The sequence below is a fragment of the Elgaria multicarinata genome, chromosome 1 (assembly GCF_023053635.1).
Source record: "Elgaria multicarinata webbii isolate HBS135686 ecotype San Diego chromosome 1, rElgMul1.1.pri, whole genome shotgun sequence".
Classification (NCBI taxonomy): domain Eukaryota; kingdom Metazoa; phylum Chordata; class Lepidosauria; order Squamata; family Anguidae; genus Elgaria; species Elgaria multicarinata.
Window position 1 is genome coordinate 15,405,086 of NC_086171.1, and position 15,458 is coordinate 15,420,543.

The window sequence follows — 15,458 nt, forward strand, 5'->3', positions numbered from 1 at the left end:
CAATCTTGCTTAATGTGTTTAAAAAATGTATTGCTTTAAAACTTTAATTGTAATGAGGGTGGCAAGATTCCCAGCTGCAACATATTTTCAGAATCCTGTTCTGGAAGAGTATGAGATTGCCAGAAAGTCTTAAACTAATAGCATAATTTTGCGTTTCTGTTGTTACAAAGGTCACAGCAATTTTTAAAAACAAAATCTCATATGTGGCCCTAAGTGTGACAAACCTCCTTTTATAAGCTGAGTGATGTAATAAATTAACCTACCGAAATGAGAACAACGGAGTATAAGACAGAAGCATTTGTGTTTTCGAGTAGGTCCACTAGCTGATGGGTTTCTTGAAAGTCAGACAGTTTATCCTGAGAAAAAGAAAAAAAACTATGTTAATAAAAATGCTCTTCAGATTAATGGTGGACTACACCATCATTCTCTCTTGTTCTGTGAAGGCTTTGGCACATCCCTCTAGTTCATATACCCTACTGTGACTAAGCCTAAGTAAATGTAACTGATGTAAGGGATATTATCCTTCCTCCATTGTCTTCCTTGTGCTGCATTATATATTGTAAGCCCCTCAGGAACTCGTACTTTATAAAGTGCTCTGCACAGTGATGGTGCTATATAAAGAAATAAGAATAATTTTATAATATTACACAAATATTAATATACATCTGGTTTCATCTTGATTTGTGCAATGGAGGGTCAAAGAATCATGAGGGTAAACAAAAGGACAAAAAAAAAGTGTAATCTTATTCTATATGGGGAAAAAGGCTTGTATCTGTGACACAGTCACAGATACAAGCACAGATCCAAAATTAGAAGGGACAAATTTATTAAATTTATATATTTCCCCATAGCTGAAGCTCTCTGGGCAGTTTACAAAATTCTGCCCTGGTGACAGAGAATAATATCCAATGTTAGTCTTACATAGAGTAGATCCACTGAAATGAATGGGACTGAAGTTAGTCATTTATTGTAATAGTCCTGTCTGCACATAATAACAGACCAGGGGTTACATAACCCTTGTTCTGTCGGGGATGAGCAGGAGACAGCAGGCACATTGCCTGCAGTATGCCAGCACTTCTGCTTTTAATCAAGAACCTATGATCTGCCTGTTTGTAGGTTGTTGAGCATGATGCGTGAACCTGGAGCGCTGGATTTTTAGGGCTAAACAATGCAGCAATTAACCTAGCAATAAATTATGGGTTATATGGTGGGTTGTTTACCCCCTAAAAAACCCAGCACTCTGGGAATATTATCCTATAAATAACTTCAAACAATTTCAGATAATAATAAAAAACTTCACCCAAACCAGCCAAATTACATGACCAAAAAATAAAATAAAAGAAAGATTGCTAGCAATGCTGACTGGGAAAGTATTTTTCCAATCACAAATATGATAAATCAATCATACGTTTTGGGATTGGAAGAAGTAAGGATTTTGTGAAATACGTTATACTCTGTGGAATGTCTTTATTTAAACACACACAAACACACAAACAGGTGATAATGGTAAATACAATGGGAATATTGCAAGAAAACAATTAAGCAGGTAATAATTGTTCTAATATAGGAATACCGTTCAATATTTTTGCCAGCTGAGCAAAGTAGATCTCAAATGTACTAATGAAGAAACCTTTGCACGAGATGAATTCAGTCGTAAAGCACGCCAACAATACTTTTTCCTAGTCAGCAGTCTAAGTATCAAACGGACAGAATTGAAGTCTAGCTGCAACATATGGCTCAGTTCAACTAAAAATCTGTCCTTCATAGTTGCAGGTCTGAGTTTCGTCTGTTTGACAGTACACCATGAAACTTGTAAGGAGGCCAATTTTCACAAGGACATTGTATCTAAATTTTGTGGCAAGGGGGAAAAAAACCTGTTTCATGCTGCCTTTGGATTTTCCACAATACTTACATTTATGCAAATAAAGTTGTAGCACTGTCCTAGTAAGATACTTTGTAGATGGTTATCATTTTTAAAAAGGGATCTTGATATTCCTTTAACGAGCTGAAAAAGAGAAGTCAGATTGTATTAATGAACTCACTCCTAGACAGTGTTATTCTGAACATCTTAAAGTACTCATCACTTAAGGATCCATGTGTCATTTACGTTGTTTATAAGCAGTAATTAACACTTCGTGGGAAAAGCAAAATACGCTATCGTACTGTAGTATAGAACAAACACACTGTGTAAACTACTTTCATATCCATCCAAAGCCAGCCAAGAAGAAATGTTTAACAATGCTTTTGTCTGATAATAAGACCCAGGGAAAGAGGTGGTCTGTTTAATGTATGGGATGCATGTAGTTATTATTGATCAGCAGCATGTTTTCTGGGCAATCTCAACAAAAAACCAATGCAGGATGCCAATTGAATCCAAGCTACAATTATTCCACTTCAAAAGTCTTTGAGAGAGGCCACTAAAGCTAAATCTACACTACCACTTTACAGTGGTATTGAAGTACACTGATAACTGTTGGGGCACATGCCACATTCCATGTACCGCGTTCGTAGTACTATTTCCTGCTTTTTATTCCACATTATCCAAAAGACCACAACAAATGTCATTGTGTGTCCTATGATGTATAAATGCGTAAGATGGATATAGCATTACCATGATGGGATCATAATGATCTGACATGAAGTGTAGATATCTGGCCTAAGTTTAGCGGCACAAAACAACCCTTGTAAATATTTTTCACACTGGGAATCCCCTTTTTTTATATATGCTGTTGAGAATCAGAACTTATACTTACTTTCACATGATTCTTCAGTGTTTCGTGAAGGAGAAATCCTACTTGCACAGTATTTTCCTTTATATCAGTAATAATACAAACTTGTTGTGATATGGCATCTAATAAAGAAAATTGAAAATGGGGGGGGGTGTTATTCTTAGAATTATCACCACTGCTTTAGTGTACATGCACTTTAGTCATTTTTATTTATATGTTGAATTAATATTTTATAACTACGGAAAACAGTAGGTTTTTTGACATGGGAATAGTCACAAACAGCAATCAGAGATACATCATTAGCTGCCATAAAAAATCCCTCTCCTCCAGTCTAAGGATTGTTCCAAGTTGACTCAAGTTTCTAAAGAGTGAATAGAACATACACAGCTCAGTGTTCCATCCCATGTACTCATTGGCTGTCCTCTGTTATGGGGTAAACATGTTCCTGAGTTTCCAGTGACATGAGTTAAAAATAAACTGGGGTGTCTTGAACTTTATGCATTCCAAGTCTCAGGTCTATTTCTATTTCAGACATGCTTTAACTAATTTGGGATACACTTTAACTATTCCATTTTAAGAGAGAAATGCAAAAATATCCTATTGGCAGACTTTCATAAGCAGATGTCTTGGATTTTTTGTGTACCAAATTTCAACTCTCTGTTGTGGCAGTAACAATTGTTCCCATCAGTGAGCATCATTGAGGCTCAAGGCTTTTATGTACAGATTATATTTTCATCCATGGCTTACATCTTATAGCACACACATGTGTGTGCATATATACACACAAAAATAACACAGTACTGTAGGGAATCTAATAGTAAATATAATTTCCATGGCAATCTCATTTTCTTCTCAATATGGCTGATGCTTCAGAAATTTTCCTCTCTAGTAGTTTGTACTTGATGATCCAATTTTCTAGGCACAGCTGAGGACTAATTTGCATGTGAATAAAGATCACTAGATAGAATCTATCTATCTATCTATCTTTATATGGAAGAATCTGATTTACTACCATGTTTCTCATGTGGGATGTCAGACTGTAAAGTGCCCAATCAACAACAACAACCCAAGTCAGCAGTAGGTCCTATTTAAAATTGGCACACTATACTATGAATGCTAGAATCCTGCAAGTTTACTACCTGTGACAACTTCTCAGACTGTCCATATGGGTTAAAGGCACCTATATGATTCCTAAGAGCTCCACTACCTATATGATTCCATATAAGAGCTCTGTCATCAGCCTTTACATGATGTCAAGATATATACAAGCAATATACAAAGTGGCTGAAGAAAATCAAGTAGCTAGACCATGTCAATCATCTCTAGCATTACCTACCTTTCTTATTTACTTTGTTTGGCAAATACTAAAAACTACACTTTTATTCTGTAACACTAGAATAAATATGAGTTTCATAGTAACGTAAGAAGCATGCTCTGTTCTACTTTTATTTTTGCACTTATGTACCCATTTTCCCCACACCACCACTCACTCTAGTCTACATAGTTATTTCCGATTTATTATCAAAATAAGTATAGTAATTAAGATGGTGGGTCAGACTCATACAGTATGTAATGCCAAATTATGGTTTGGCATTACATGACTTAAGCCTTGGGTTTTCATACATTCTCCTTCTCTTGCACACTCCACTTAGTTGCTTCTTACTTTGCTACCACAATATAAAGGGATGACTGCCAATTTGGAGGGCTTTAAAAGGGGATTAGACAAATTCATGAAGGTAAAGCTATTAATATCTACTACTCATGAAGGCTATATATTACGTCCAGACAGCTGGTTGGACCCTAGACTAGATAGGCCTCTGATCTGATCCAGCACAGCTCTTCCTATAGTCTTATAACCTGCCCATCAATTACATTCGTTATTTGCCTAAAATCTGTGTTTATCATCCGAGGACCTCTTTCCCAAAAAGTGAGAGGCCCCCATGGGTTTCTAGGTTGAAGAAAAAACAATGGCTGATCACCCATTTTGATAACATAAAGCCAGATGTTACTCAGCAATGCAGTTTTATGTAACAGCTGGATTATGCCCCCCCCAAAATGGGGGGGGGGATCAACCATTGGGACAGTTTGCACAACACAGCCAGCTCATCAAAGGTTATTTAACTCTTGCATAACTTTACTACTAATCAAGGGTTATGCAAGTGTTGTTTAACCCTTTAATAACCCATGGTGGCCAGGATCACACACACACCGCAATCCCCAATCACACATTCAAAGCAAATCATGGGTTAAATAACCTACAATGACCTGGTCGTGGTGTGCAAACCAGGTCACTGTTTGTTTGTTTCTTTTTCCTAACAACCCCTGAGAGGGCCCCAGGGGGAAACTGAAACCATTGCTGTAGCTGTAGGGCTTCATTTGAATGTCTCCAGCCTTCTCCCAGTTGTCATTTTAAGACTGTAACCAAATCATAGAATAGTAGAGTTGGAAGGGGCCTAAAGGCCATTGAGTTCAACCCCCTGCTCAATGCAGGAATCCACCTTAAAGCATCCCTGACAGAGGGCTGTCCAGCTGCCACTTGAATGCAGATTCCATGACTTGAACATGAACCACTTTTTTCTTCTTCCATCTCCCACCGTTTATTTTTTAAAATTGTTTACTATCTTTCCTGATGAAAAGTTCTGATGAACACAAAAGCTTGCACATTATTTTGTGACCATCTGAGTTGACCTAATAAAGGTATTACAGCGATATGGATTTGGGACATTTTTTGTTGGATTTTTTCTTTTGGACAACACAGCTTACCTTAGCTTTTTGTGTTCAAATAGAGAATCACTAGGCTGCACAATAATAAGTCAACTGCTGAAGAAGTAGCAAGTCCAAGCAGGACACAATACATTATTTATTGCTTAAGGGCAGTTCCGCTAAAACATACTAATTAGCACCCGATTTTTAAAAAGTGAGGCTAAATGTTTGTTACTAGTTACAAGCTGGAATTTGGGGTCGCATATTCATAAGAATTTTGGCAATCAAGCAAATGTGCAAATCAGAGTTAGAGTTCTAAAAACATTCATTCTTCACCTATTTTTGAATGCACATTTCAAGGTATACCTGAAAGGAAGGCTGAAACTTTAAAGTTTACATGTTTCAACTAGAGGTTCAAAGATATAGTTGCCCTAGGGGAAGAAGCCCTTAAAGAGATTTTTTCAGGATGTTTTTGTAATATCCAGGTTCCAACTACCTTTCTAAATGAGTCATCTTAACTGCAGGATGAGGTTTCCCTATTTGCAGACTAATAATATGAGAAGGAAAAAAGACAGACATGCGCCACATTGTCTGCACATCCAGCAAGTTCCTACCTGTTTTAAAGTACATTAAGATTGCTTTTTATTAAATCAGTGTTCTATTATTTTTAACATTCGTTGTAAGAGAAAGACTTACAAAAGCTAAAAATATGCATCATTATTTGTTAAGAAATCATTTTCTGAAGTGACTCAAATGGTTTACATATTGCAACCATGTTGCTTAGCATTTGAATGATCATTCTGTTTTTCTTACCTACATCAGTGCTCAGTTTAACAGAATGGAATGTGTCCTTCATCAACAGCTTATTTTGCCTACAGCGGAAAACTTTACTTGAGTTTTTCTGAAGCATTTGGAACGTGTTAACTGTATTTGCACAGGTAGGACTACCTTTGTAATGCAAATTACAAAATACTGCTCAAATAATTAAAATCATACTAATTTTTCTAAAACGATTTTAGGCCATATATCTTAATTGAGATTTGATCAATCCCATAAAGAAACGAGATAAGTTATCAGGTCATTTTAATTACATTTCTTTTAATCTCCAGCAAAAAAAATCTAAGTAAACATTACTGCATAAGAACAGCTTCACTGGTACAGCACTTTAAAATGTTCATTGTGCTTTTAGTACATTATTTCACTATAATTCTTACAAAAAGCACCATATAAAGTAGGCCAGTATTATTATTCCAATGTTGGGAGGTGGGAAGAGGCTCAGAGAAGATGTCTTGCCAAAAGCCACCAAGTGAATTATTGCAAAGGCAATATTCTAATTAGTAACTTGTTGGTCCATAGCTCAGGGCACAAAACTATGTTGATAGTCCGCAGCCTCCGAAGTCAGAGTACCCTACTGCAGGGAGAGCGGAGCATGGAAGCGATCTTTTCCTCAAGCCATACTGCATTTTTGCTAGATGAGCGATTTTGCTTTGAAGTGGGAGGAAAGGAGGCTGGGCTGAGTCTAGGAAGCTACTGCTCCCCTCTCCTCCCCGGCAACTCCCCCTTTTTCTGATTGCGGAAAGGTAGTCAGGGGGTGAGGAGGGGGCGGGGAACATGGTTTCCTGGCTCCCAGCTTTGAGCCCTGTCTATGAGCTCGGAGTCAGGAAATTGAACATACCTATACTACCTGCAGAGCACCCTACTGCAGGGAGAGCTTCAGCTATTGAGCGGTATAGAAATGCAATAAATAAATAAATAAATATCTCCCCAGAAGCTCTATAGAAGCCATAGGATTGCTCTCTCCATGAGTTAGCCATAATACTATAGCAGCTCTACATAACTCTGGCTCAACATGCTGTTTTATATTGAAACTATTTTCATATTTGTGAATAGGGAAAAGTAGACACTACTACGGTGACCATATGGAAAGGAGGACAGGGCTCCTGTATCTTTAACACTTGCATAGAAAAGGGAATTTCAGCAGGTGTCATTTGCATATATGGAGAACCTGGTGAAATTCCTTCTTCATCACAACAGTTAAAGCTGCAGGAGCTATACTAGAGTGACCAGATTTAAAAGAGGGCAGGGCACCTGCAGCTTTAACTGTCGTGATGAAGTCAGAATTTCATCAGGGTCCCCATATATACAAATGACACCTGCTGAAATTTCCTTTTCAATACAACTATTAAAGATACAGTAGCCCTGTCCTCCATTTCATATGGTCACCCTAGACACTACACATTCCAGAAATCAGGAAAGATGATTGTTCACTGTTGTGCCTCAGCTTGGGATAGAGCTGAGGGAGTATTTGGGGAGTGGCCGTTCACAGGAACAGGCAGAAACTCAGTGCGGGCCATAGCAGCTGACAGCAATTCCTAATCACCACCATCCCAATAGAAGACATGCCAGAGCCCCTGAGAGACGCTGGAAGCAATTGTTGTATTCTCATGCCTTTGCCCTTGTCGCTCGCATACCAGCTCCTTGATCTTGCTTGGACGTGACCTGACCTTGGAAAGGACTTGATGACTCTTTAGCACATTCCTGAACTCAGTGTTGTTTGACTTGGCTTCTGATAGATACTTTTGGCCATGGACTGTTTTGTTGATGTTTCTAGACTGCTTATCTCGTGAAAGCTGGTGATTTATGACATTCACAAAATAAAATGTAGAAGAATATCCTATATTCATTGAATATGTAGATTATTAATTTAATGGGATATAGTTATTTAAAATAGAAACTGAAGTGAAATTAAGCCTATTTGTTCACATTCATCACTTGTTACACTTGCCTCTCATCTCCCTTTTCTATCTCCTCAATTGTAAAAATCTAGATTGCAGACTCCTCTGAACAGGGCCCATTTTATTGTTTTACTTATGATATTATGTATTACATTTATATACCACCCTATAGCTGAAGCTCTCTGGGCAGTTTACAAAAGTTAAAAACATTCTGTAAAGATCCATCTACACCAGTGGAACTGTATAAATACTAATAAATTCACATTATGCCAGTCCTTTTACAACTTCATTGGCTGCCAGTCCAGGTCCGGGCCCAATTCAAAGTGCTGGTATTGACATTTAAAGCCCTAAACAGTTTGGGGCCAAGTTATTTGAAGGAACGCCTCCTCCCATATGTACCTGCCCGGACCTTAAGATCATCTACAGGGGCCCTTCTCTGTGAGCCCCTGCCAAAGGAAGTGAGGCAGGTGGCTACTAGGAGGAGGGCTTTCTCCGCTGTGGCACCCCGGTTGTGGAATGAGCTCCCCAGAGAAGTCCGCCTGGCGCCTACACTGTACTCCTTTCGTCGCCAGCTGAAGACCTTTTTATTCTCTCAGTATTTTAACACTTAATTTTAACTTAAATTTAAATTTTACTGTTCTAACTCTGTATTTTAATCTTATATCAATTTTGCTGCGTGGTTTTATCCTGGTTGTGCTTTTTATACTGTATTTTGTAATTGTGCTTTTAACATGTTGGTTGTTTTATTATGGTTTTAATTTTTGTGAACCACCCAGAGAGCTTCGGCTATTGGGCAGTATAAAAATGTAATAAATAAATAAATAAAGGACATTGCACCCACTAGGACTATTTAGTTGTGTTTGTTTTTTCAGTATCCTTCAGATTTTACTTTATGACATCAGTGTAGAGCCAAATCCCATCCCCTTTCTTTATAACTGATTAGATAACCTTAAGGACAGGATTATGCATTGCAAGTCAAATTGTACATTTCTGTTTTGTCTAAGTTGCACTTGGAGAATTTCACATCCATACTTTGGGAATCACTGATTTAATCAATGCAGGAGTGGCACAAAGTTACCCCAACGTTAATATAGGCTACAGAGATGGGCCAAGATTTAAAACAAATTTTGAACATTTTCACACCTTTGTAAAACCCTAATCCTAAATAGATTCCACTGAAATGAGCCTCATCAGTCAACATATTATGTTGATGGTTTGTGAATATTTAAATTCTTACAACTCCTACTCTTTACTCTGCCTCAGTAGTTTTCAATGAGACTGCAATTGGACTAGATATGAAGGTTGTCACACCAGATGATTATCGCTGTACAGCCATTAGCAAGACAGTCATTATGCACTATAACACTTGAAGGTCCAGTTCAGACAGCACGCTAAACCATGCTGCTTAACCACAAAATGTTTAACAGAATGCTTAACCGTGGTTAATGGTGTTGTCTGACACACGTTTTCCCTAACCAACTGCCCTGTTAACCACGTGCACTAACCATGGATAAAAGTGTTGTCTGTGTCTCTGGTTAAGGGGGCATGGTTAAGGGTTTAAGGGGTTAAGGCAGAGCTCCCAGTACAGAGTTGCCTAACTAAGTGGGGCCGCTCTAGCCAGTGGGCTCTATGGTTGCTCTGGACTGATGACTGATACGCTCGCTGTGGCTGCCATTTCGTGTTTTGCATTAGTTTTTTGGAACGATTTTTGCTCTTCTTAGCAGAGCATGCTTACAGCAGAGCTTTTTAAATACCTGCTTGCAAATTCCCCATACGAAACATCCATTTCTCCTACCTTGTTGAAGCGCCATTACACCCCTCAGGTTCTGATTACTGTGGCTGTACTGCCTGATGACGCAGCTAGCGCAGCCGTCCTGGAAGGCTTCCGCCTCCCCTATGATGACTGTAGAGGAATAGCAGGCATGGCGATGCAGAATGCAAAACGGGGCGATGCATGCATGTAATTGCTGATTTCATTGGTGCCTGCTCTAAAATGACGCCCATAACTGCCAGGGCTCCTAGCGCTAGGGCTGCTGGGATACAGGGTGGATCAGTTGGAGGAACCAGGTGCTCCACTAACAACTTTGTGGTTAGCATGTGGTTAAGGAAAACTTAACCACAAAAGGGTTAAAAGTGTTGTCTGCAAGCATTCCTCATGTAGTTAGCGTTAACCACAGCTGAACATGGTTACGCTAATCACAAAGCCCAGAGTATGTTCTGAACCAGGCCGAAGTTTCCTCATGCCATTGGAATACATTTTGGGGGAAGGGTGTTAAGCAAAGATGATTTGACACGTGTACGAATTCCCCTACATTTAATGTGTTGGATCCAGACTTAAGTCATATTTAGAGTAAACCCACTGAAATAAAGGAGACTTAAATCAGTCATGACAAACAAGTTTCATGGATTTCTATGGGTCTATTTCAAGTATGATGAGGCCTGGAACCAACTCATTGTACAATTCCCCTATATACTAAAATCTAGGATAATATGAGCAATCCTTGCGAATATGTAGCATTAATCTCATGTGTTACTTTACAAGCCCTGAAAGTATTCTTGTAAAAAATAAAATAGGGAACTATAAAATTCCTTGACTTTCAGAATAGTACTCAAAGAATATATATACCATTAAATATTTGGAGAAAATTGAATTCTTTACAACTGAAGAACATTGAAGTTCATATAGAATTTAAAAATGAATTTGTACTATATTATGTTCAAAGGGAAACACAGATACTACAGATGATGGGTTGATATATTTGCAGATGCTATAGAGAATAGCTTGATAAAATGTATAATACAATCAGAATATATGATTTAAGAAATCAAAATTTTTACAAAGTGATTTTAATTATTTGAACCCAATTTATTATGCAACTGTACCAAAAAAAGGTAAAGAGAAAATGGAAACATAAGATGCATCTGGATATTTTCAGTTCCTACTAAGTCGATTAGTAGAACTTTTGGCAAGAAATGTTTACTGGGAGAAGAAGGAAAACAATCAGTATTGTTTTAGATTGGTTTGTTTACGTAAATTAAATTCAGCTTTTTTAGTCTTGGCATTTTTGGCTGATTTAACAGCTGTTAGTTTGAGCTTGTACCGCAACTGTGGGTGGGCGCAACAAGCCTGCACAACAAATACAATGTTGCATTGTTGAGAGAATGTGCCCAAATACCTAGGTAAAAACACAACATGCAGTGTGGTTTTAGCTTATTACAACCAGTTCTCTATTTGTTATTTATAAGTCAGTCTTCACACATGAGCTCTGCAGATTTAAAGGACTACAATTGTTTTAGAAACAATCTCTAAGTGCGCCAAAAAATATATCACAGTTTAGCATGAATCTTTTAAATGAACATATTTATACACTTTCAGGAGCCAGGATTCAATTTTGTTTCTAATTTGTAAGTCAAATATACAGACTATTTGGGACCTCAAACCTGCCCGCAAATGCTGAATTTATAATCTCAATAATTCCACTACTGAAAACCAGAGTAGCAGTTTTAAAATTTACTGTTCAAATAATCAAGTGCAAATGTATTCTGAAGATACTGTATTTAAGGTTGTAATCTGACTAGGATTTGAGGGATAATATTGTATCCACTCATGTCTCTCAGGATCACTTGCAGGGAGAAGAAACTGCTTGGAGCAAGTCCCTATACAGCAATTTGGCTCTCTCACTCTGTCCCTCTACCCCACCCCACCCCCGTGGAGATGGGGCAGCTAGTGCAATAGCAAAAATTAAGGGGAGATTTTAGAATAGTGTTCATATACGAACCTGATCCACTCCCCTTAGCTTAGCTAATCAAAGGCACATTTCTCTCCAATGCATGTGCTGCTGTGGCAAGGCCTCACTACTATAAGCGCAACACAAGTGTTTGTTCTTTAAAAGAAAAAAATGGGATTAATTAGCACAAAGGTAGTTATCTAACAATAATTTAATGATGGTGTCTCCCAGAAGGGATGAGCTAGTTGCCAACTTTTCATAAGCCGAGAAGGACCCTTGCCTCTTTCCAACAAAACTGAGATGTAAGTTGGCAAGCGTAGACAACCCCACAGACATGGAAAAGAGAAACCAACAGGGATTATTTTTTTATTACCCACTAAAGAATATACATTTGTGTACATGAGGAAATTGAAATGCTCCAAGCTCCTTAATGTAACCAAAATCCTAAGGCAAACATTTCCTTCTTAATTGATGGGAAAGGAAGATAGCTTATTTAGCATTTTCACATCCCAGACTGTCAGAACTGAAATGACTCCAATTTTATTTTATAGATTTCCATTTCATCTTTCAGGGCTATCTACCCTCATAAGGCACCTTACAACCTCAACCTCATCCAAGAATCCCCTAACACTGTCTCTCTAGCTCCTTCCTTAACAGATCACTGGGAAGCTGGGAGCCAGCAAAGGAGCTCTCTTCACCTGAGTGACCTCACTGGAGCTCTAGACATTTTTTATTGTTCTTGGCTGACTACATAGTAGCTACAAATACTTGCATGTCACCCAACAGTTGACAAACAGCTCTCTACCCACGTCCCATGCTTAGTATCACATTACCTGACCTCTCCTGTTATCCTAGCCTTTCTGCTGCTACACAGTCCTTTCTAACTCTTAAACCTGCTTCACAGCATTGACCTCTGGACAGTTTCTGGACCTTGGACCTGTATTCTCCTACTTCAGTTTGCTTACCTGTCCTCTACACTAACTTCTCACCTTGACTTTGTACCAGCCTTCTGTATTGAGCATGCTGTCTTGATACCAGAAAGACTGACAGCTCTCCAAGGGTAGGAGCTGACAATATAGAGCTAGACAGGGCTTAACGTACTGACATCTTCTGCCAAAATAGTCTGAGTCAAGATACTAATGTTACAGGTTTGTCTAAAAATGCTTACTGAGATGTGAGAATCAGTCTTATAGTGAAGTGTGAAAGAGTCTGAGGGCATGTGATGCACACACCTTGCTGAAACTAAGCAGGTCTGGGTTTGGTCAGTGCCTGGAAAGGACACCACCTGGAAACTACATGAACATCACCATGATGGAAGAAAGGTAGGATGAATGTACTATCTATCTATCTATCTATCTATCTATCTATCTATCTATTTATTTATTTATTACATTTATATACTGCCCCACAGCCGAAGCTCTCTGGGCGGTTTACAACAGTTAAAAATAGTAAACATTAAAAAGTATACAAGATTTAAAAAGGGTGCATCTATATAATAGACCCCTGAAATGGAAGCTACTGAAAATAGCATACATGCTGTGACTTCTCCCAGTAGCAACCAGTGTCCTTAACCATACGGATCTTTCATATTGCATGGACTATCTCCACACTAGTGCCACATTTTTCCATCATCACTCAGTAAAGTACTCACTACTGTCTTGATTGTGTACTTCCTGAGACTCCCCCTGGATAGGGCTTCACTTTGGTTAAAAGGTCAAACCTGAATCAGAAATAGTATTCAAAACCTAGGAGATGATATTCAACATCTTTTCATTCTCCCTCTTCAAAAGAGGATGAACTTCCTTTATGCAGGATTGTCAAAGCTACTTGTGTGGTTTTATGATTTTACCATTCAAATTCAATTAGTAGTATTTATGCTCGTTCTACATAAAATTGTGGTTTTAGTTTGGTGACTATATGAACTGACAAACACAAGGACAAACACATACCCTTAATTAAACAGTCAGCTGCATACATATCCCGTTTGTAGGTCACCTAAAGGACAGATAAATCTAATTAGATTTTATGGAAGAAATAATGTTTTTAAAAACCAATAAAACAGAGCCCAAAGGCAATTCTTCACAATGAAGTACCACCAACAGATGATAGTCAATTTTTAAATTATATTTAGCAAAGATGCAATGAGAAAGAAAAAGGTTTAAAATCTTAACATCTTACTGACCTATAATTGTATTGATCTTTTAAAATCTGTCCAGAATTCATTTTAATTCATCATTCTTTTTCAAAACCTTGCAAAGAGTGTTACATTTGATTCACCATTAAAGATTTATCCCATTCCTTCTAAAAGTGCTTACCATTATTGTATTTTAGTGAAACAGTACATTTTTACTTGCATATTTTCAGATCATGGACATCTTCTAACTTACTATGATGATTCTGATTCAGAAATGGGCAACATGTAGGCTAATACCTCTGAAGGGCCACAACTCCAATCAGTCCTAGTAACAGCCATAGATTTGGAAACTGTAATCCTCTGAATGCTTGAATGAAGTTCTGATCTACAAAGTACCCTATTTCTTCGATTCTAAGACACACTTTTTTCCCATATAAGCATCTCTAAAAATGGGGTGCATCTTAGAATCGCAGGTGTGTCTTAGGTTTTTTTTTCTGTTGGTAGTACTGAAATTAGTGTGCGTCTTACAATTGATGGCGTCTTACAATCGAAGAAATACGGTATTCATGGTGTTCCTAGCCTTTCGGCTAAAACTATTTCTACACTGAAAATATACGGCAATGGAAGCATGTCTAACCTAATTATAGAACATAATACATATATCTCCGCAAGGACCATTATTTTGGAAAAAACACATTAGCAACTGAAACACTTTCTATTTTCCAATAGGGCATTATTTTGAGGGGCATTGCAAAAAGTAACAATTGCTGAAAAGGATAGGACTGCAAGAAACATAGAAAATGAAAAGGTGAAAGGTTATGAAATTAGGAAAATTCTAACGTGGATATGCAGCTGCTATCTTGACAAGTTTACTCATGGTTTGGGGTAAAGGTTCCTGTTGCTCTTTTTAAGTGTGTTGTTATTTAACATTTGTTTTTAGACGTTTTTCTATTGTACACCACTTTGAGGGCCTGATGGTTAAATGACATTTTAAAATTATTTAATAAACAATCAAAACTGACTAGCAACTTTCAGCAATGTAAATACGGAGTCATCATCTACTTGCCAAATTTCTATCATACGAAAAAGCTTTTTGTTTATTAAAGCAGACAAAATATTACTCCTACCTTCCATAAGTCAGGGGTTCCTTCAATAAGTTTAGCATTCGTTTTACTGTATTTTAGAGCCAGATGCAAACATTCTGTTCCATAATCCAGGTCATAGTCACTGCACTGTAGAAAATGTATTAAAAAGTGCATTGCAGAATAAATTTATATAAAATATGACATTTTAAATTACTGGTTATCAAGCTATTATTTTATATTATATTTATTATATTTCTATTATTATTTATTGTATTTCTATACCGCCCCACACCTGAGGTTTTCTGGGTGGTTTACAAAAATTAAAAAAACATTAAAATACAGTA

At 37.6% G+C, this 15,458-nt stretch overlaps 1 protein-coding gene across 1 annotated transcript in view; it reads right to left on the reverse strand.

Annotated features, from left to right (window-relative positions):
- The window catches only part of CRPPA (CDP-L-ribitol pyrophosphorylase A), an 88,642-nt gene that overhangs the window by 37,311 nt on the left and 35,873 nt on the right, over positions 1-15,458 (reverse strand). Inside the window, exons 4-8 of the mRNA XM_063118439.1 lie at positions 15,157-15,261; positions 13,845-13,890; positions 2,754-2,851; positions 1,913-2,005; positions 264-356 (exon numbers count right to left, since the gene is read on the reverse strand). Of these exons, the coding sequence (XP_062974509.1) occupies positions 264-356; positions 1,913-2,005; positions 2,754-2,851; positions 13,845-13,890; positions 15,157-15,261 (435 nt within the window). The remainder of the gene's footprint in view (positions 1-263; positions 357-1,912; positions 2,006-2,753; positions 2,852-13,844; positions 13,891-15,156; positions 15,262-15,458) is intronic.